General features: G+C 37.7%; 2 protein-coding genes across 2 annotated transcripts; one reads left to right on the forward strand and one right to left on the reverse strand.

The window, feature by feature from the left end:
* Positions 1-775: 775 nt before the first annotated feature.
* Positions 776-4,713, forward strand: LOC107826469 (UDP-glucuronate:xylan alpha-glucuronosyltransferase 2-like). The gene is made up of 5 exons (XM_016653456.2): positions 776-943; positions 1,224-1,470; positions 1,902-2,294; positions 3,186-3,596; positions 4,112-4,713. The coding sequence occupies exons 1-5, from the start codon at positions 776-778 to the stop codon at positions 4,633-4,635; spliced, it is 1,743 nt and encodes a 580-aa protein (XP_016508942.2). The 3' UTR covers positions 4,636-4,713.
* Positions 4,714-15,874: 11,161 nt separating this feature from the next.
* Positions 15,875-17,434, reverse strand: LOC142167034 (uncharacterized). Its single transcript, XM_075227186.1, has 2 exons — positions 16,523-17,434; positions 15,875-16,051 (listed from the first exon to the last, which is right to left on the reverse strand). Exons 1-2 carry the CDS (start codon positions 17,432-17,434, stop codon positions 15,875-15,877), a joined length of 1,089 nt encoding a protein of 362 aa, XP_075083287.1.
* Positions 17,435-23,596: the final 6,162 nt, after the last annotated feature.

Below are 23,596 nucleotides of genomic sequence, written 5' to 3' on the forward strand. Positions count from 1 at the left end.
TATAGGCATTCGAGCTCAACACGTGACAGTTTTTACCTGCTAAAATTAGAGAATAAAATAGAAATTACTTTATGTTTTCAAGATATATAAATACAACTAATACAAACACACCTTACGCATACGGCAAATAATAGTAAAAGCTCCCTCAGTTGGTCCGACCCTTATATTGCTGCCAATTGCCAAATCCCCCATTAATTACGCTAATCACCCTAATTAACTATAGTCTCGACTTACTACAAGTTTTAGCTAGACTAATTTGGTCAAAAATCAGTTTATTTTGATAATTATTTTTTTCCTCAAAAGTATTTTTTTTCAAAAGTACTTTTGGCGAGAATCAATTTGTGTTTGGCTATAATTAATTTAAAAAGCACTTCTTAGCAGCAACTAGTGTTTGGCCAAACTTTTAAAAACTGTTTCTAAGTGTATTTTTTTCAAAAATACTTTTGGAGAGAAGCTATTTTTTTCTCATTCTTCAAAACTGCTTCTGCTTCTCCTCAAAAGCAATTTTTTCTACTAAAAGATTGACCAAACTCTTCAACTTTGAAAAAAAAATATTTTTTTTGAAAAAAAAAAGTGATTTTGACTTTGGAGAAGTTTGACCAAACAGGCTATAAGTAAAAGTGTATATTTTATACGGAGTTTCAACCTCGAAATTTATATTTTTTTTACAATATCAATATATTTTAACTTGTAACAGATAATCTGTCTTATTTTTCGGATCAAATCCGTTTATATAGTACTCCTATATTGAACTAGCATTCTGGTTTCTCGAATTATGAAGTCCCTTCCTTCAAAGGCATTGATAATCAAAATAAACTTAGTTTTCTTGGTTTGCTTCTTAGTTGCTTACGCTGCGCTTCTTCACTGGCAATTATCTTCCGTTTATCACGAATATGCAGCATCTCGTCCTATTACAGGCTCAACGTGCGAGTGTAATCATAGGGTAAGTGGTCTTTTTAATTTTTTTCTCTTTTCTTTTTTCAGTTGAAGTAAGGGCAACCATTGCACAAAGTATGTCGCGTTTATATAAGGTCGGGGAAAGGGCCGTATCCCCAGGGGTGTGATGTAGGCAGTCTATCCGATGCAAGCATCAGTGGTTAGTTTCACGACTCGAACACATGACCTATATATAGGCAGTTCAAATAAGTGATTAATTAATTATACGTTTATCTTTCTGAAAAGAGAAAATTTATTACCGTGAAGTATTTTCTTGTATTGAGCAGGTGGAAGCTGGGATAAAGATGAAGGAAGCATTAGAAGAACAAATGGTGAATGAGACAAAGGAAATATTAAAGAAAATGGTGAAACACAAAAAGCCAAGTTTTTTGAAGGAAATGGGGAGAGGAATGAAGATAGGAATGGTGAATATGGAAGGGGAAGATATTAGCGAATGGAGAGCCCATGGGCAGATAACAACAGTACAATTCGAGAAGGTTTCGGAGTTGTTGGAATGGAATGACTTGTTTCCAGGTAAAGATCAACGTTGCAAATGTTTGTATTTCCTTAAAATATTAGCTTAAGTTCTTCCAAATTTACATAATTTTAATTTTCAATTTTGTATGTTTGCGTTTCGGATAGGTCACTTCCATATCAACCCGTTGAGTCAAGCCAACAAACTAGTCATAACCCCAGTACCGCTTTACTTAGATTTTAACCGGTGAGATGAGTTACTAAAAGAAGGCGAAGTTATATATGGTCAAGGGTGTCAACTGAACACCCTTTCCCAAAAAAATTATATTATGTATAGAATAAAATATTACTTGTTATAATAAAAAAAATAAACTTTGAACACTCATAGCCCACCGACAAAGGATGTTTAAAGAAATTTAGATACTTTTAATAAATTTTCTGACTGCGCCACGGTCTAATAGATGAATTGATCTTGCCACCTCTATTTCAAGGACAGATAGATGAGGAATTAGAAGAGATGGATAATCGACCAACATGTCCAGAAATACCAATGCCACCTTTCTATAGCTATAGTTATATGGACATGATAGTAGTGAAATTGCCATGCAAATATCCAGAAGAAGGGTGGAGAAGGGATGTTTTTAGGCTACAATTGCATCTTGTGGTAGCAAATTTGGCAGTGAAGAGAAAAAGGGGTAAGAATGGGAAGATGAAGTTGGTGTTCTTGAGTAAGTGTAGGCCAATGATGGAGATTTTTAGGTGTAAAGATTTAAAGAGAAGAGAAGGAGATTGGTGGTATTATGAGCCAAATATGGCTAAGTTGGAGCAAAAAGTTTCATTGCCAATTGGTTCTTGCAAGTTGGCTTTGTCTCTTAGGGAAAAAGGTATGTTACAGTTTCAAATGTTATAAATATGTGGTTTCATTGTACTTGCATTTCTTTTCTTTCTTCTTTTCTTTGCTTTTATTTGTTACAACACTAAGAACTTGATTAATATACTTGCTAGAATTAAAATGATGCAGTAAGAGTACAATACATAAATCTCCGTAAATTAAGATGAGGCACCAATTAGACTCTGCCAAAACTTGTATTTTGAAACTCATAAACCAAAAAATAAATAAATCTACGTGCCAATTAAGTAGGGGGCAAATCTATGACTGTCAGTCATGTGCAGAAGTTTAGACTCTTCTTAAATGTTGTTGACGGAGTGGAGGGACCTGAATCCTGACATTGTTGACAACTAAATTTATTATTGAATTAGACAACCGAATTAAAATATAATTATGGATTTTTCATATACACCAACCTTTAATAATCTTTTATGACATCACTATAATTTAACCTATTTATAACATATTACTTGCCATTTGGTCTATGTTACCAATTAATGTTATTAAATACAGTTACTAATTAACTTTTAAGTGACTTAATTCTAGTTAACGAAAACCCATCAACTGCTAGATCTCATCATATACTAAAAACTTCAAGAAATAAAAAACTGTTAGACATACGGCGCAAAGTGATTTTGTTTCTTTTTTCTTGTTAATGGCCAGGTGGAGCTTTCTATCAATTACTAACCACGAAAAGTGTCCTTTGTTAAACATCAGTGATTAATGTTAAAGAAAAAGAAGGTAGTCTCACTGAACCAAATTATCATTTTTCTATAAATCAAAATTAAATAAAAATTCTCAAAACTTTCATAAGCTACATGGCTGGTTAGGAGTAGAAAATTAAATATATGAAAAATATTTTGACATACATTTATTTTGATTCCAGAAATCAACAAGGCCTATGATATCTACAACGTTGAAAGCAGCACAAAGTTAGCAATTAGAAGAGAAGCTTACGCCACAATTCTTCATTCCTCTGCAACATATGTTTGTGGTGCAATAACCCTAGCTCAGAGTCTTCTCCGAACTGGAACCAAACATGACCTTATCCTTATCCTTGACAAAAGCATCTCCGAGCCCAAACGAGACGCCCTCATTAAAGCCGGCTGGAAACTCCGGTTCATAAGGAGAATTAGAAACCCTAGAGCTGGAAAAGACACCTACAATGAATACAATTACAGCAAGTTCAGGTTATGGCAACTTACTGACTATGAAAAGATCATCTTCATTGATGCTGATGTCATCCTTCTTCGTAACATCGACTTTCTTTTCCATTTTCCTCAAATGTCAGCTACAGGTACTCTTTAACTCGAATTACATATTCGTAAATAAAAATTATCAAAATGTTTAGATGTATGTATAGATATATATTGGATCGTCCATCCATTATTAGTATTAAATCAGTACATGTAATTCAGTACAGAAGTAACGAGTGCACTTCTTTTGCTAAGAATACAACACACACACACATAAATAACTTTATTGCATACTCCATCCATTTTATTATACGTGTCTTAGTTTGACTGGATAAAAAATTTAAGAATATATAGAAATTTTTTGAATCTTATGGTTTAAAAATATTATTTGAAACTTGTTGTGTAAAAACATGTCATTCTATAAGGGAGTGTATTGAGGGTAAAATAAAGATGTTCAAATTAAAAGCTTATTAAATATAGAAATGACATTCTCTTTAAAACAAGGAACGAGAAGTAATTTAAAATGGAGATCGAGAGCATATATATATATATATACACACACATTACACTATACATACATTGATACTAAAATTTGGATCTTCCAACAATATTACAGGTAATGCAAGATCAATCTTCAATTCAGGAGTAATGGTGATCGAGCCATCAAATTGTATGTTCCGCATGTTCATGCAACATCAAAGAGAGATTATATCGTATAATGGAGGTGATCAAGGTTTCCTTAACGAAGTATTTGTATGGTGGCATAGATTGCCCAGAAGAGTAAACTTCTTCAAAAATTTTGAAAATTCGAATGACGTTAGTGTGAAGAACCAATTATTCGAAGCAGATCCTCCAGAACTGTACGCAATACATTATCTCGGGTTAAAGCCATGGGTATGTTATAGGGACTACGATTGTAATTGGGACATTGGATTTTTACGTGTTTATGCTAGTGATGTCGCACACAGGATATGGTGGAAGCTACATGATGAAATGGATGAGAAGTTACAGAAATGTTGTGGATTAACAAGGCAGAGGAATATTGAGTTATTTTGGAGTAGAAAGAAGGCAGAAGAAATGGGATTAATAGATGAACATTGGAAGATTAATATTACTGATCCTAGAAGATATACTTCTTGAATTTGGTTCTTCAAATTATTTATTCCCCTTTTACATTTGTTTTTTCAATTGAGAACTATCACTCATACTACTAGTATTTTGCACAGAGCAAATTATAATTATGGCCTTATACTAACATAATTTATTGACGTGTATAGATATGCTGCTGAGATTTTTTCTTTTCTATATAATATTTGAAACTTATTTGCTAAAATTGTACTAATTTTGTATATCACTCGCCCTAAATAAGGTTTGCTTACAATTTATATACAATTAACTATTAGTGTCTTAAATTAGGGGGTTCAACTACCATTTTTGCCTTAAATTAAGGGATTCACTTACACCCTTTTCCTTTTTTCTCTCCTCCTTTTTTTAAAAAAATTTAAAATATATTTATCTGACAACAAACATCCTTCGGCGACCAAATTCACTAACGATCTACATCCTTCGAGGATAATCCATTATGCCATGGTAGTAATACTTTTCAAGAGACATAAAAATCACTGAACCCATGTTTAGATCTGATGCTATAAATTTGGCCACCAACTAATTTCTCCAACCATTGGACTTAGGGAAGAAAACCGATCCTAATAGATTTAGAAATCTCGGAACCAACAAACTGATTAGTGCTCAAGATGGAAGACATAATATGTTAAGCGCTGCAATTTACTGGGGTCCAACTTCTGTTCCTTCTTCACATTAAGCATTTGAGAAGCTGGATCCAATACCCAACCCAATTTGTATGATATAACAACATACAAATTAAAAATAAATTTCGTACAAATTTGATACATCCACAACAACGTATAAACTAAAAATAAATCTTATACGACTAACTATATAGTATACAACTTATTTATAACTTATCAACAACTTTCATACATCATTTTTACCCAGTTAAATACAATTACAACATCATACAACTTAAATACAATTTTTATATAAATTTTATACAATATGTATTTTGTATGTTTTTTTGTATATGATTTGTATATATTTTGTATTTGGTGTGTTCTTCTTCCTCTCTGAAATTTCAATCAAAACTTCCTCTCTTAATACAATTTTGATACATGTCAACAACTTTATGTATAAAGATAGTATTTATAACTTAAATACAAATTTCATATAACGATTCATACATTATACAACTAATTATATAATATACAACCTTTTTTTTGGTAAATAAGTTTTCTATTTATCTGAATACTCTGTACAAGTATGTCCTTCTAAAGTTGGACATGCAGCCCCAACTTTAACGTGCATCTCTAGCCTTTTCTACAAACTCTAACCTTCAGAAATCATTACTACTGAGTATCCTTTATCTTGTTGCACCTAGTTAGACCTTCTCCTTATTGCTTCATGGATAGAAGTTTAGGCTTGCCATCTTCTTTGCTAGTCTTGGTACTTTATTTCCTCTGCAGTGTATATCTTGTATAATCATCTTTACTAATCACATCATGTGATCTATGTTTGTTCTAGAACAGTTTTAAGTTCCTTTCCTGCCAGATATAGTAAATGCTCCCAACTAAAGTCATTCTATATATTTCAGCTTTCCCACATTTCCCCCGTGCATTATTTATTGTCCATGTTATCTCCTCGGACCATCCCATTGCAGCTCTGCTGACACCCTGCCATGTGAGCAGTTTTTGCCAGATTCTAGCTGCTATGTTACATTCGAAGAATAAGTGTTGTGTGGTTTCCTGTTCTTGCTCACATAAAATGCATATCGGGCTACTCTGTATCCCCCATTTGATGAGCCTATCTCTGGTATATAGCCTATTATGTACAACCATATATAAAATGAAGGACCACCTTGGACTGCTTTGATTATTACATATCAGCCTCCTCCAATGAACTCTGGAATAATCACCCCGCATGTTGTTATACATTTGTCTTATGGAGAACTTGTCCCAGCTCATAGTCTCCTCTACTGTTAGCCCAGCCTCTTCAATATATTTCCCTGCATTGAAGATCTTTTGCACAATCCAGGATGCGTGCTTTGGTTTTACTTCATTCATCATATTCCCCTTTATATAATATGTGTGGACCCATTTGATCCACAATCTATCTTTTTTCTGCCCCAGACTCCAGTTGTGCTTTAGTATAGCTGCTTTGTTCCATAAGCCAATGTTTGTTATGTTCAATCCACCAGCAACCTTAGGCAAGCATAACTTTTCCCAGGCAATGAGAGCTTTTTTGGAACATTCTGCAGCTCATGTCAAGAGGTAGCTTCTGCAAATTGCTTCAATTACCTTAATGATCTTTTTAGGCAATATGAATATTTGAGACCAAAAATTTTGTATAGCTGTAAGTACACTCTTAATCAGCTGCAACCTGCTTGCATAAGACAGTAGTTTTATTGTCCAGGTAGTGATCCTTCATGTTATCTTGTCTAATAGTGGTTGACATTGCTCAATTGATAGCCTCTTAGAGCTCAGAGGTACACCTAAGTATCTAAAGGGAAATGTGCCAGCTTGGAAGCCCAAATTTTATAGGATTTCCTGTTGTATGTTAGGAGCAACTCCTCCAAAATAGACAGAACTTTTCCCCTGTTTAGCTACTAACCCAGAAGCCTTAGAAAAGCTGTCAAAACAAGCATACAGTAGCTTTGAAGATATCACATCTCCCCTGCAAAATAGGAACAGGTCATCTGCAAATCCCAACTGCACTAGGTTTAGCTTTGCATACTGATAAGTAGGGATTTTGACTACTTATTTGCGCCTTTTGACTTTTGTTTTAGTTCAAAAATGTTTAAAGGTATTCCCGAAAACTGATGAAATATGATTACTTGCATGAGTATTGGAAAATGATCCATTACGATGAAATCAAACTCAAGAGGAGTGATTTTGAACAAGGACAAAAATCAAGCACAAAAAGCTAAAGTGCGGATCGCAGAATTCTGTGTGTGGCCGCAGAAGTCAAGGTTCAGAGAGTTCCAACTCCAAGCCCAGCAAGAACTGCGGACTGCACTATAATGTGCAACCGCAGAAATCAAATGTGCGGCCGCACCCAGAATTGTGCGGTCCGCAGAACTCAAAAGACACGGCCGCAGTGTAGAATTGTGCGGCCGCAGATCCAACTCCTATCAAGATCTGAAGAAAGTGCGGACCGCACACAGAATTGCGGGGCCGCAAAACCTCCGAAAGGGCAATTTTGTCTGAAAAATCCAGCTTCGTATAAATAGACTACTTTCACGAAATTAGGTCAAGTTTTGACTACGAGAAAGTCTGTTGCCGTTTTTCTTTACTCTTTTAGGCAACTTTAGCTTATCTTATTGATTTTATATTGGATTTTCATCTATTTATCTTTCAATATGAGTTTTATCATCTTTTCTTCTTTATTTTCTTCATTACCTACTATGAGTAACTAAATTTCTAGGTAGGGTTGTGACCTAACCCTAGTGTGAGAACCTAATGGCTGTTTGATTTAGGGCTTGTTTATGGTTGGGTGTGTATTATTTAACCTAGTTCTTGCTATAATTGTAGAATTAATGGTTGCAAACATTGGTTCAAGTCTATTTGACTTGGTCTCAACTTGAGAAAGAGAGACTTAATCTAGAAAAACTTGGCTAACAAGAGTTTGGGATGAAATCAAGAGATTTATAGTCCCAATTAAAGGGTTGAACCTAGAGATAGTAAAACCCGACTTGAGCAATTTGTCGACTGTTTAGTTCAATACCCATTTGGACTTGAGAAAGCCAAATTGGGCAAAACCACTCTATTACCGAGAGGTATTGAGTGGGTATTTGAGTGTTGAATACACCCCGACCAATAAAACTCTCTCTAAAGCCCACAACCCGTTAGGCAAATACCTAGGTAGAAGTCATAGCCCTAGACCTTTTTACATATTTGAAAAACAACAACAAAAACATTCTTCTCTAGTTTCATATTTTTCAATTGCATTCCTTAGTATAATTTTAGAAGTAAAATCAAAAAATCATTTGTAGAAGTGCAACTTAGACAATTCACGTGCTTAGACCAAATACATACCACTAATCCCATCAACGCTCCCTGTGGATTCGATTCTGACTCCTAGTTGGGTATTATTATTGCAATCGACCGCTTCACAATCCTAATTTGAGGTGTGACTTGGGCGAGATCAATTTTTGGTGTCATTGTCGGGGAGCTAAAAATGGATTTAGCTATATATTTGGTTTTGTGTATGACTTGTCTTCCTTTCCTTCCGTGTTATTAATCTTTTTGTGAAACAATTATAGGTGCAACAATGGCTCTCAACAACATTGATCCACTCGGAAACATGTCATTGGGGGATGACGTGGAGGATGACCAAGTTGAAGAGGTTCCTCTTGAACCTCAAGCAAATAGACGAGGCCGCCCGCCTCAAGACAACGTTCCCGTTCCTCCCCCACCTCCACCAAGAGCGGCTCCACATCGAGTGTTGCCAAACGAAGGATATGCAAGTGCCATAGTCCCAACCCGCATTAGGGCGAGAAACCTCCACATCACAAATGTTATGCTCACATTGCTAGAGTAATGGGGATTCTTCACCGGGGCTCCAAGTCAAAATGCATACAAACACTTGAAGGGATTTGTGGACACTTGCTGGGGGAGTAAACAAACCAACGTCTCTGAGGATACTCTAAGGTTGAGGCTATTTCCCTTCTCTCTACGGGGGAAAGCCTTGGATTGGTTAGAAAGATTGTCAAACCACTCCATTCGTACATGGGAGGAATTGGTGGAGAAATTCATTGCCAAGTTCTTTTCTCCCGGGCATATGGCTACTCTTAGAGACGAGATTCTAGCATTCAAACAAGAACCCAATGAGCCTTTGCATGAGATATGGGAGAGGTACCGAACTATGGTGAAAGAGTGCCCGAACAATGACATGACAGAGGCTATGATTCAACAAACTTTCTATAGGGGGATCAACACTACTAATCAATGCGTGGTCAAACAACTTGCCGATGGAAATTTCATGACAACACCATATGCCGAAGCTTGTGAGATATTATATGAAATGGAAGATACTTCATCGGCATGGCAAAGTAGAGAAAATGTTCCTAAAGGTGATCCAAATGTTATTCACCTACATAAAGAATTGCATGATCATAGGCAAGCAATTGCCAAGTTGATCAGTACAATGAATCAATTAGCAAAAGCTCAACTTCAACAAGTTCAAGGTCCTAAGCAAGTAAATTCAATGGAGGGTGTCAATATGATGGTAAACAAGAGAAGGCAAAAGGGTCAACAAGTGCAAAACCGTGCGGAATAATATGTGTAAGAAGATAGTGGGTTTGACCAAGATGAATCTTACAATGAACAAGAGGAGGAAGTACAATATGTGAACAACTTCCAAGGGAAAATAAACAACTCTCAAGGCCTGAATCAACAACAATGGCGATCTCAAGGTAATCAAGGGAATTGGAACTCAAACAACCAAGGCAATTGGAGTGGTGGTAACAACCAAGGTAATTGGAACAATAAAAACAATCAAGGAAATTAGAATGGTCAAAACAACCAAAGCAATTGGGGTGGAAATAGTCAAGATATTGGGGAGGCAACAACCAAGGGGGATGGAACAATAACCAAGGGAATCGGGGGTCGGGCTTTCAAAGGCCCTTGATGTATCAACAACCAAGCAACCCGCATCCTTATCATTCCCATGGTCCTAGATCTTCCAACAATGAGATGGGGCAAATTGATAACATGTTCAAACAAATAATGGAGAAGAATGCCGACTCCGATACTCAACTAGCCTCTCACAACACTTCAATTCGCAATTTGGAAGTTTAATTGGGGTAAATCTCGCAAGCTTTGAACACTCGTCCTAAGGGGGCACTACCAAGTGACATGGTGGTGAACCCAAAGGGTGAGAAAAGCACGGGACATGACATGGACATGACTATAAGGAATGGAAAATATGGGGATACAACCACCTCAAGTCAAAGAAAAATTGTGGACGATGAACAAGTGATTCAAGAAGATGAGATTCCAAACAATTTGGTGCAAGCCAATGATGAAGTAAGAATTAATTTTGATGACAATGTGGAGGAGACTCAAGAGGAAGTGAACCCGTCTGAGCACATTGTAGACATACCGGAACCGGTAGTGCCAAAGGCTAAGGCACCAATGCCAAGGCCTCCTCCTTCATACCCTCAAAGGCTTTCCAGGAAAAATGGCGAGAACCAATTCAAAAAGTTCATTGACATGATGAAAAGCCTATCTATTAATGTGCCATTGATTGAGACTTTGGAGAAAATGCCCGGTTATGCAAAGTTCAGAAAGTATTTGGTGACAAAGAAGAGGTCGATGAATTGTGAGATTATAAAGATGACACATTAAGTGAGTGCAATTGTGCACTCAATGGCTCCTAAATTGGAAGATCCCGACGCTTTCACAATCCCTTGTACTATTGGAAGTGCCGACTTTGCAAAAGATCTTTGTGATCTTGGGACAAGTATCAATTTGATGCCCTGTTCAGTTTTTAAGACTTTGGGAATTTGGAAACCAAGACCCACATCTATGAGGTTACAAATGGCGGATCGTACTATGAAGAGACCATTGGGTATTATTGATGATGTGTTGGTTCGTGTTGATAAATTCATCCTCCCGGCAGACTTTGTGATTCTTGATTGTGAAGTAGACTATGAGGTGCCTATTATTCTAGGGAGACCTTTCCTTGCTACGGGGAAGGCTCTTGTTGATGTGGAAGCCGGTGAGCTCACTTTCCGGGTGGGTGATGAAAAGTTGGTTTTCCATGTGTGCAAATCTATGAGGCAACCGAATAGCAATGAAGTTTGTTCATTTGTGGACTTGGAGACCGATGTGATTATTGATGATACTAGTGCCATGACGAATGTGTATGATACTTTGGAGGCCGTTTTGCTCAACCTTGATGATGATGAGAAGGATAGCTATGTGGAATGTATGAATGCATTGCAAGGAATGGGGTTTTACACTTATGAACCCCGCAAATTGTCCTTGGATCTTGAAAATCGGAATACTCTTCCATCAAATTCCTCAATCGAGGAGCCTCCCACTTTGGAGTTAAAGAAATTGCCTCCACATCTCTGGTATGAATTCCTTGGCCCTTGTTCTACTTTACAGTAGACTCCACATTGGCGGCGCTACAAAAGAGGAAGAAAGTTATCGGATGGATATTGGCGGATATTCGGGGTATAAGCCCTGCCTTTTGTATGCATAAGATTATTTTGAAGGAGGATGTCAAACCCTTCATTGAACATCATAGAAGACTAAATGAAGCAATGCAAGAGGTGGTCAAAAAGGAGATCATAAAGTGGTTGGATGTCGGGGTTGTTCATCCCATTTCCGATAGTTCGTGGACCTCTCCGGTGCAATGTGTCCCAAAGAAAGGGGGCATGATGGTGGTCACCAATGACAAGAACGAGTTGATTCCTACAAGAACGGTGACCGGGTGGAGAATGTGTATGGACTATTGCAAGCTCAACAAAGTCACAATCAAGGATCATTTCCCACTTCCCTTCCTTGATCAAATGCTTGATAGGTTGGTCGGCCGTGCTTTCTATTATTTCGTTGATAGGTATTCCGGCTACAATCAAATTCTTATTGCTCTGGAGGATCAAGATAAGACTACTTTCACATGTCCCTATGGTACTTTCGCATTCTCGCGGATTCCATTTGGTTTATGCAATTCACCGACGACTTTTCAACAGTGTATGATGGCTATCTTCACGGACATGGTGGAGGATTTCCTTGAGGTCTTCATGGATGACTTTTCAGTGGTCGGGAACTCTTTTGATGGTTGCTTAAAAAAATTGGATAAGGTCTTGGAAAGATGTGAAGAGACGAACTTGGTACTCAATTGGGAGAAATGTCACATCATGGTCGAGGAAGGCATTGTCCTTGGCCACAAAATTTCAAAGAATGGTATTGAGGTCGACAAGGCTAAAATAGAGGTGATTTCTAAACTTCCACTCCCAACATCCGTGAAGGGAGTGAAGAGTTTCTTGGGTTATGTAGGGTTCTACCGCTGTTTCATCAAGGATTTTTCTGAAGTGGTGAACCCCTTGTGTAAGCTATTGGAGAAAGATGCCAAATTCCATTTCAACGAGGATTGCATGAAGGCATTTGAATTGCTCAAGTCCAAATTGACAACTACTCCTATTATCACTGCATCGGATTGGAGCTTGCCTTTTGAGCTCATGTGTGACGCAAGTGATATGGCGGTCGGAGTAGTTTTGGGGCAACGTATCAACAAAATCTTTCATCTGGTCTACTATGCTAGTAAGACCATGAACAATGCCCAAGTCAATTACATGGTGATAGAAAAAGAGCTCCTTGCTATTTTTTTTATTATGGAGAAGTTCCGCCCATACTTGATGGGTACAAAGGTGATTGTCCATACCGGATCATGCGGCGCTTCGGTACCTAATGAGCAAGAAAGATTCAAAGGTGCGGTTAATGAAATGGGTGCTTTTATTGCAAGAGTTCGATCTAGAAATCCAAGACCGCAAAGGCAGTGAAAACCAAGTGGTGGACCACTTGTCTCTCTTGGAGGAGGAGGGGAGGCCACATGACGGCCTTGAAATCAATGACTCCTTCCCCGACAAGCAACTTCTAGCCATTTCAATGACCAAGATGCCATGGTTCTCCGACTTAGCAAATTATCTTGTGAGTGGAATTGTACCGAATGAGTTATCTTCAAACCAAAGGAAGAAACTCAAACGGGATTGCCTTGACTACTATTGGGATGAACTGTACCTCTTCCGGATTTGTACCAATAGTGTGATTCGAAGATGTGTGCCGGAGGAGGAACAAGTGGATATTCTTGGTGCTTTCCACTCTTCACCATATGGTGGTCATTTGATAACCATGTTACAAGCCTTTACCCATTTTGTTGCGATCCTCTCTTGGCACCCGAGCTTTCCTTAACACTCATGAGAAGAAATTAGAGAAACCATAAGTTTGGGAGAGAGACTAGGAGTTTGAAAGTTGTATCAAGGTAAAAAAGAGAAAAGAAATGAATAAAAGGCAAGGCAAAGAAAAAGAAAGAAAGAACAAAAGAAAAAAAAAGTGAATAAATTGAAGAATTGAAGGGATTCAAATAAAAGCAAAAGTGCAAAGCATGGAGGAAACAAATAAGGAAAAAATAAATATCATGACCAAGAAAGAGTGATGTCAAGTCTCTCTAGTTCCCCTAAGGAAAAATAAAATGACTCAAATAGTCGGCAAAGCATGAGCCAAAAAGAGAAAATAGAGTGCTTAAGGAAAGATGAACCCGTTCTACTCTAACATTTCCTACCTTAGTCCAAAAGCCTTCATTACATGCCGAAAAAGCCCTACAATGATTTCAAGTTGAGTGAGCTTACATTAGTGGTGATTTGCATGAGGGGCAAGCATATGGTACTTAGAGTCGTACTTGTGACATTCTTTTGAGAGAGATGAGCAAACTTTTCACAAATCCTTGAATTGAGTGCTTCATTCTTAAGTGAGATAAGCTAACGGAGAATAGAGGCGAAGGAGTTTGGGATCCACAGCGACCTACATGAAAGAGCGAACTTCCTTGATGAGTAAGTCAACTCTTGATGCCCAAGTGTTACGTTAGAACTATTAGTGCTTAAAACATCAAATCATTGTCTTGTTGATAATTCATAAGTGTTGTGGGTAATTGTCGGTCCCAATTGATGTGTGTTTGCTTCATCTTAGATTAGCTGGAATAGCTCTTTTCTTGTGGAGATGGGAATTACCTTATTTTCTTGAGGACAGGCAAATGCTTAAGTTTGGGGGAGTTGATAAGTGGAGATTTTGACTACTTATTTGTGCCTTTTGACTTTTGTTTTAGTTCAAAAATATTTAAAGGTATTCCCAAAAACTAATGAAATATGCTTACTTGTAGGAGAATTAGAAAATGAGCCATTACGATGAAATCAAACTCAAGAGGAGTGATTTTGAACAAGGACAAAAATCAAGCACAAAAACCTAATGTGCGGACCGCAAAATTCTATGTACGGCCACGGAACATGAAGAAGAATTAACATAGCTGCAATGTAAGGTGCGGACCGCACAATAATTGTGCGACCATATAAGTCAAGGTTCAGAGAGTTCCAACTCCAAGCACAGCAAGAACTGTGAACCACACTATAATTGTGCGGCCGCAGAAATCAAATGTGCGGCCGCACCCAGAATTGTGCGGTCCGTAGAACTCAAGAGACGTGGCCGCAGTGCAGAATTGTGCGGCCGCAGATCCAACTCTTGTCAAGAGCTGAAGCAAAGTGCGGACCGCACACAGAATTGTGCGGCTGTAGAATCTCCGAAAGGGCAATTTTATCCGAAAATTCTAGCTTTGTATAAATAGACTACTTTCACGAAATTAGGTCAAGTTTTGAATACCAAAAAGTCTGTAGCAGTTTTCTTTACTCTTTTAGGCAACTTTAGCTTATCTTTTTGATTTTACATTGGATTTTCATCTATTTATCTTTCCATATGAGTTTTATCATCTTTTCTTCTTTATTTTTTTCATTACCCACTATGAGTAGCTAAACTTATAGCTAGGGTTGTGACCCAACCCTAGTGTGGGAACCTAATGGGTGTTTGATTTAGAGATTGTTTATGGTTGGGTGTGTATTATTTAGCCTAGTTATTGCTATAATTGTAGAATTAATGAACATTGGTTCAAGCCTATTTGACTTGGTCTCTACTTGAGAAAGAGAAACTTAATCTAGAAAAATTTGGCTAAAAAGAGTTTGGGATGAAATCAAGAGATTGATAGTCTCAATTAAAGGGTTGAACCTAGAGATAGTAAAACCCGACTTGAGTAGTTTGTCAACTGTTTAGTTCAATACCTATTTGGACTTGAGAAAGCCAAATTGGGCAAAACCACTCTCTTACCGAGCGGTATTGAGTGGGTATTTGAGTGTTGATTGCTATAATACACCCCGACCAACGAAACTCACTCTAAAGACCACAACCCGTTAGGCAAACACCTAAGTGGAAGTCACAGCCCTAGTCCTTTTTACATATTTTAAAAATAACAACAAAAACATTCTTCTCTAGTTTCATATTTTTCAATTGCAATCCTTAGTATAATTTTAGAAGTAAATTCAAAACAAAGTTTGTGGTAGTGTAACTTAGACAATTCACGTGCTTAAACCAAATACATACCAATGATCCCATCTACGCTCCCTGTGGATTCGATCCCAACTCCTAGTTGGGTATTATTATTGCAATCGACCGCTTCACAACCCCAATTTGAGGTGTGACTTGGGCGAGATCAAGGGTCATCAGCAAAAACAAGGCTTCCAATGTTCGAATTCTTATACTTATTCCATTGCTATTACAATAAGATATGGAGATAGGGGGTCCCCTTGCCTCACCCCTCTCTTTGCAGCAAATGGAGTAGTTGCCTTACCATTAACTACAATAGAGTAGGATACTGTTTGTACACAGGTCATAATCCATTTCACAAATGTCTTAGGGAAATTCAACCCAATAAGCACCTGCTCCAGGAACACCCACTCTAGTGAGTTATAGGCTTTTTGCATGTCAATCTTAATCAGGCATCTAGGTGATATTTATTTTCTCCAATACCCCTTTATTAGCTCATGGCTAAGTATAATATTATCATTGATCACCCTGCCAGGTACAAAAGCAGCTTGTCCTTTATCAATCAAGTCATCCATAACCCCTTATAGTCTATTGGTTAGCATTTTTGATATGATTTTGTATATTTTAGTGCAGCAGGAAATTGGTCTAAATTCCTTCACATAAGATGGGTTCTTTACTTTTGGCACTAGTGTAAAAGAAGTACAGTTTATTGGCTTGTACATGTCTTGAGTTTTAAAGAACTTCAGCACTGTATTGGTCACTTCCTCCCCCACTGTTGTCCAGTCTTTTTTGAAGAAGCATGAGTTGAAACCATCCATACCTGGTGCTTTAGCTGCATCTATCCCCTATAGTGCCTTACTTACTTCTTCTTTGTCAAAAGGTCTAATGAGTGCTTGTTTCTGCCTTCTATTAAGTATAGGACATGTGTTCATTATATTAGGCCGTATTGCTGGCAGTGTTGTATTTGCATTTCCTAGCAACTGCTTGTAGAATTTGAGTATTTCCTCCTCTATACCCTTCTCTGTTTGCAGCATTCTGCCTTTAGTAGACACTAAATCATTGATATGGTTTTGTGCTCTCCTATTCTTCATGCTTGCAAAGAAGTATGCTGAATTGGATTCTCCTAACTTTAGCCATTGCACGCTAGATTTCTGTTTGTATATGCTTTCTTCTATTAAATCCCATTTCTCAAGTTGTATCCTCAGCTCCTTTTCTGCTTCAAATAACTCTTGTGAGTGGTTTGGAGTTCTCATGTCTTCCTGTACATTTTTAAGCTTGCCTCTAATGTCTTTGATTCTTTCTGTGACCCAATTAAACTCCTTGACATTCAGTTCTTTGATGGCATTCTTAACATGCTTCAGCTTCTCCCAGATGTCCTTCATATAGTGTGCATTATTAGTTTGCCTCCAGTTGTCCTCTACTACCTTGGTGAAATTAAGGTGTTTTGCTATACAGTTCATGAATATAAATGCTTTCCTGCATCTGTTTTCTAGCCTATCCAATTCAATGCAGAGTGGAGAGTGGTCTAAGAAGATAGGGTCTATAACTTGCACTAATAGATGCGGCATTGTAGTCATCCAGTTTGAGTTGACTATGGCTCTATCAATCCTACTATATGTGTGATTATTTCTCCGTGTATATGATCTTCCAATTGTTTGTAGTTCTGTCATCCCAGCTTCTACCATAAACTTTCTGAAATCTCTTATTTCTGCATCATGCACCTCTATACTATGTACTCTATCTTCTAAATTCAATATGGCATTGAAGTCCCCCATTATTAACTAGGGTCCTTGCTGCCATGACTGTATTTGCTCCAGTTGTTGCCACAAGACCAACCTGTCATTTATACTATGTAAGCCATACATTGCAGTGAAGTGATATTCAACGTTCACAGCTATCCCTTCCACTTGAACATGTATGAATTGAGGATGAACATTTAGTTATCACTGCAAGATTAGGGTTCCATAGCAGCCATATTCTCCCTCTTTGTGTACGAGATGCATTAGAGATCCAGTCCCATCCAGGTGCAATTTTATTAACTATACTTGCAGCTTTACTCTCTTGAGCTCTATACTCTATTATTGCTATAATACTAATGTAAATCTCTCTAATAAACTCCTTTGTCTCCTTTTGTTTATACAACTTATTCACCCCTCGAACATTCTAAATAACTATATTCATCTTGTTAGAAAAGGAAATTGAGCCATGTCCTCCACCCCTATGCTACTTCCTCCCCCTCTTCGTATTGTGCATGTTGTGGTTCCATTATCTATTGATTTGCTTCTTCACTAAGTGAATTGAAACCATTTATGCTAACCAGCTGCTGTGTACTCTCTAGTTGGCTTGTTTTAAATGTCTTCCTATCTGATCTGCCACTCACTTTTGTCCAGCCTTCCTCACCTTATTTGGCTTTCCCCTTATTGCCTAGTACTTCCTTATCATTTTTAGTTTCCACTTGTGTTACAGTTTTGCTTTGCCATGCTTTCACCCATACCTGCTTTATAGGCTTTTTCATAGTTTGTGACTGTTGTTCCCGATTCCTTGTGGTTTGGACTTTTTGTTGGCAGCAATGCCCTACTTGCAAGCATGTAGGACAATACAATGGTCTCCAATCGTATGTTATCTCCTGTTCAAATATCTCTCCATTAGGATCTTCAACAGTCACCTTTGTTGGCAATGGTTGAGTGACATCCATCTCAATAAGCATCCTTGTATATGAGACCTTTTCGACCTTTGTTGTACAATCATCAGCATATAAAGGGTTCCCTAGTCCACTCCCTATTCTGTTTAATGAGTTCGTACTCCAACAATTGAGTGGTAAATTTGGAAGTGTAATCTATAAGGGTATGATTTTTAATACCTCCTCATCAAAATTGAAATTCGGAGTCTAAGCTTTGGTTATTATAGATTTGTTATTGATTGTGTATGGCCCTGAGAACAGGACCTCATTCTGGTCTTCCTTGCATGTGAATTTGACAATGAAGTAGCCTTCATTGTGCAGGTAAACTTTAGGTTTGGCTGTGAAGTTCCATTGTGATGCAATGAATCGTTCGATAGCCCCAATTGTAGGTGTTTCCCCAATTACATACATTATCACAGCATTATGCCATTTCTCTGTCTCCCTATCCACCTCTTCCTTTTTCAATTGCACAATTTTGACACCATTGCGAATTTGAGGAGCAATAAAAGTGAGATTCATACCTTTAGTTGCCATTCTATTCCCTTCAAATAGGTTTGCCCAGTTCTTATTCTCCTTTCCATTGTTTGCCTTCTCCATCTGCTGTTCCGCCATAATAGGCTCATTTTCGTTAGTTTTTGCTTCAATCACTTTATTTCTTTGAATCATAGCATTTTCACTGCCCTGCTGTGTTCCAGTATTTGGAGAAGTTGAATTCTCCAATCGAATAGTAGTTTGTAGATTTTTCCCCTCCGACCTAGGTATAGTCCTTGCCATCTGTTGCAGCACTTCTGGCATTACGTTTACATTCTTTTCCCGTAGTACCGGCCGATTTATTGGCGTGTTGATTTCTCTGATAGTATTCTCTGGTCCCGGTGTTTTGCTTAGAATTTCGATAATTGATTGCACTTTTCCAGATCCCAACCCTAGATTCCCGTCCTCAGTAATTCATCCCGTCGATTCCGTTATTGCCTCCTTGATCGTTGTCCTCCGATTCCCCCTTCTAGGCATTTCGGCGATAGCGTATGTTAGCACTCACTACTAACGTGCACATGCAGGAGAAAGAAGAGAGAGAATTTTTAATCCTAGTAACTTTATGACTTTATAATATACAACTTACTTATAACTTATCTATAACTTTTATACATACTAAAAATAAATTTCATACAACTAATTATATTGTATACGCTTATTTATAACTTATCTACAACTTTCATACATTATTTTTACCAGTTAAAATATATCTACAACATCATACAACTTAAATCAATTTTCATACAAATTTTATACAATATGTCTTTTGTATATTTTGTATCTGATTTGTATATATTTTGTATATGGTGGGTGCTTCTTCCTCTCTAAAATTTCAATCAAAACTTTCTCTCTTAATACAATTTTGATACATATCAACAACTTTATATATAAAAGATAGTATTGACAACTTAAATACAAATTTTATACAACGATTCATACATTATACAACTATTTTTCAACTTTCATACAACATTCAAATAATAAAAAATATATATTTAACTTTCATACAACATTCAAATAAAAAAATATATATGATTATAACATAATACAATTATAATATAATTTTACTACAATTTCATAAGTATATTGTATGTCATGTGTTCTTCTTCTTCTTCTTCTTCTTCGAGTTTTAATCTGAAATTCAGCCAAAATCAAGACTAATCTTCACCAAACACCCTCAAAATTGAGATATAAACTTCAAACAATATTTCCAATTATTTGCAACAACACCCAATCCAAACAAATAATGGTTTTTGAAAATCCAAATTAAATTCAAATTCAAAGCTTCAAAACTTTTTAATCGATGTCAATGGTGGAGAGTCAATCACCTTCAAATTGATTAACAAATTCAATTTGAACACCAATTGTGCAACATGAAAGAAAATTGCTAAGTTAAAACTCTATAGTAAAACGATTGAAATCTATTGATGAATTCCATTAAAAATATATACAATATGAAAGGATAAAAAGTAGATAACATCAGAGGAAGAAAAATTAGGGAAAGTATAGAGAATGAGAGATAGAGAGATAGAGAGAGAGCGTAGGAGAGAGAGAGAGAGAGAGAGAGAGAGAGAGAGAGAGAGAGAGAGAGAGAGAGAGAGAGAGAGAGAGAGAGAGAGAGAGCGCAAGAGAGAGAGAACAGGGATGGGAAATAACTGATTCCTTATTCAATTCCTAATATAAAGGGATACTCATTTAAAACTAATTTATATATAATTGATAAATTGTATATGGCCATATAATTAAGTTAAAACTTAATTATGGAGGGTAATAAGGTTTCATATGTAGCATAGGAAGGTAAAAACCTTTATGTTGATTACCCAGTTTTAATTTGGCCCATGCATGCGAAATGGCTAAAATTTTCCTTTCTTACTTGTCCGAGATAATTTTCCAAATGGCCTTTTAATTTACGATTTTTGCAGTACCATAATAAATAAAAGAATATTTATTGTTAATCAAAAAATCACTACATCTTAGAGACCACGTAACTGTCACGATCCGGAATTCCCACCCTCAGTTTAGTGATCAATAGAAAGGTTGGAATATTTGGAGCAGGGTTTGATGGAATTTGAGGGAAAGATGAGGAAAAAGGTCTCGGATTGTCAGAACGTGGAGGGAAATAAAGGAGGACATCTAGCAAGGGCGTATCTGCTATTGGACATGCGCGACCTGGTGAATCATATTGACGGGGCTAAGAAGGCCAAGCTTGGGGAAGGTTCCTCTGGGACCGTGTATATTAGGGGTGATGTTTTCTAGATTCATTTTTGAATTTGCTTGTAATAAGGGAAATGCCACTAGTGACTTTTTATAATTATTGTCGTTTTAGTAAAGATTTGGTCTATTTATCATATTAATGAAATGATACAATTATCGGCATTGAGTTTTCTCCAAAGCTATATGTCGCTAGGCCTACCTCGGGCACGATGAGGTCCCCAAATTAGGACATGAATTCCGCAATACATGTTTAAATATTGTAAATATCCTTTTAATACTCTTTATTAACTTGTTTACCTTTTGTTTTTCTTCTTTTATTTGTTTATTCCCATCCCCTAAGGTTGGTTTTTGTATACTGGCATCATCGGCATATCATACCAGATCTAGAGGTCCTCCACCTCCTCCTCCTCTAAGTGATCCTAAGAACAAAGGAAAGGTTAAGATGGATCTGAGCGGTATCGGAAAAGACAACGCTACACATGTAGAGAATATTGAGACTTTGGATGGTCGGAGTACTCCGACACAGAACGACTTGGTTTTACGATTTGAGCAAAGTATACTGGAGTTATAAGGGGAACTTGAGCAGGTCCGTAACTTGGCAAACCTTTCCCTTACCCTGAATGTTCCCGACATCAACCAACAAAATGCCCCAAACTCAACACCTCCTCAAAACACACAAAACCAGCACCCGCAAAATCCTCCTGCACCTCTTCAATACGTCACGCCTTACCAAAATCCTAATCCTCCACCAGCACCAACTCCTCCATAGCATCATCATTATCTGACCCAGTACCCACAAACTACCACATACCACACTCATCAGAATGCACCACAGTCTACTCCCGACCCGCAAAACTCAACCAATGGTAACCACCATTACGCCCAAATTCCCAGAGTCCACCAAATCAATCCCATATATGTGTAAACCTTACCCCACACCCCATAACAGACCCTATACATACCTGAATCCGCCGAGAAGGACCTGCTCATCAAGAACATGGCAGAGGAACTCAAGAAACTTGTCGGCAGGGTTCAAAATGTCGAAAGGGGAAAAGGCATTGAGTGTTTGAATTATGAAGATTTGTGTATTCAGTCGAACGTAGAACTGCCAGAGGGTTATAAACCTCCCAAGTTCGAAATGTTCGACGGAACAGGTGATCCGAAGGTGCACTTGACAACATATTGTGACAAGATTTTAGGAGTGGGCAGGGATGAAAGAATTCGCATGAAACTATTCATGAGAAGCCTCACTGGAGATGCCCTATCTTGGTACATTAGTCAGAACCCAAAGAAGTGGGTTAATTGGGTAAGCGTGGCATCGAATTTCATGGATCGGTTCAGGTTTAACACAGAGAACGCACCAGACATTTTCTACATTCAAAATCTCAAGAACAAGCCAACGGAAACTTTCAGCGAGTATGCTAATCAGTGGAGGTCTGAAGCTGCAAAAGTAAGGCCAGCGTTGGAAAAAGAAGAGATGAATAAGTTCTTCGTCAGAGCTCAGGATTCGCAATACTATGAAAGATTGATGGTTATTGAAAATCATAAATTTTCTGATATCATCAAGTTAGGAGAGAGAATAGAAGAAGGTATCAAAAGCGGAATGGTGACAATTTTTGAAGCACTCCAAGCCATAAATAAGGCCCTGCAGTCATGAGGTATCTCCAAGAAGAAAGAAGTATGTGCAGTAATGGTAGCCCAAGGTCCGAAGTCTCCTCTCACATATCAAACACCTTTACCCACATATCAGCCTTCACCTCCCATATACCAATAACCTGCCACCACTTACCATACCTATAACACCTAACCCGCATACTACCACTCACCACCAGCCCGCCAAAACAACCAAAAACCTACACCAAATTTCGACCGCAGACCACCCAGACAATACACCCCAATTACTGAACCTATAGACCAACTGTACGAGAGACTGAAGGTTGCCGGTTATATCACTCCCATTCCCGCTGTCGCCATGGAAAATTCCTCTCAGTGGGTCAATCCAAATAAGACATGTGCCTATCACTCAGGCATGAAATGTCATACTATTGATGAGTGTCGTACTTTGAAGGATAAGATTCAGACATTAATTGACACCAAAGTCATACAGGCAAAGGAGGCTACACCCAATGTCCGTAATAATCCTCTCCCGGATCACAGGGGCGGAGGGGTAAACATGGTAGAGACCGATGAAGAATAGGACTCAGAGGGATCATTTGGACTCATTCGAGAAGGGGATAATCATAAGACATCCCTAGTTACTCTCACACCTATCATGGTACAAAGTCAGGCACCAATTGAAGTTGAGGTAGTTGCACCAACTCCGTTTGAGGTTGTAGTAACAACATCTTTCACCGTGATGGTAGCACCTACACCAACTTATAAGTATAATTTTATACAATGGGATTATGTTGCAGAAGCAAGAAGGAAAGGAAAAGGGAAAATGGAAGAAACTGGTGTAGCACAAGGTATGACCGGAACTGGTAGGGTTTACATGCCCAAGCATTTGGGGAGA

Source organism: Nicotiana tabacum, chromosome 12, assembly GCF_000715075.1.
Source record: "Nicotiana tabacum cultivar K326 chromosome 12, ASM71507v2, whole genome shotgun sequence".
NCBI lineage: Eukaryota > Viridiplantae > Streptophyta > Magnoliopsida > Solanales > Solanaceae > Nicotiana > Nicotiana tabacum.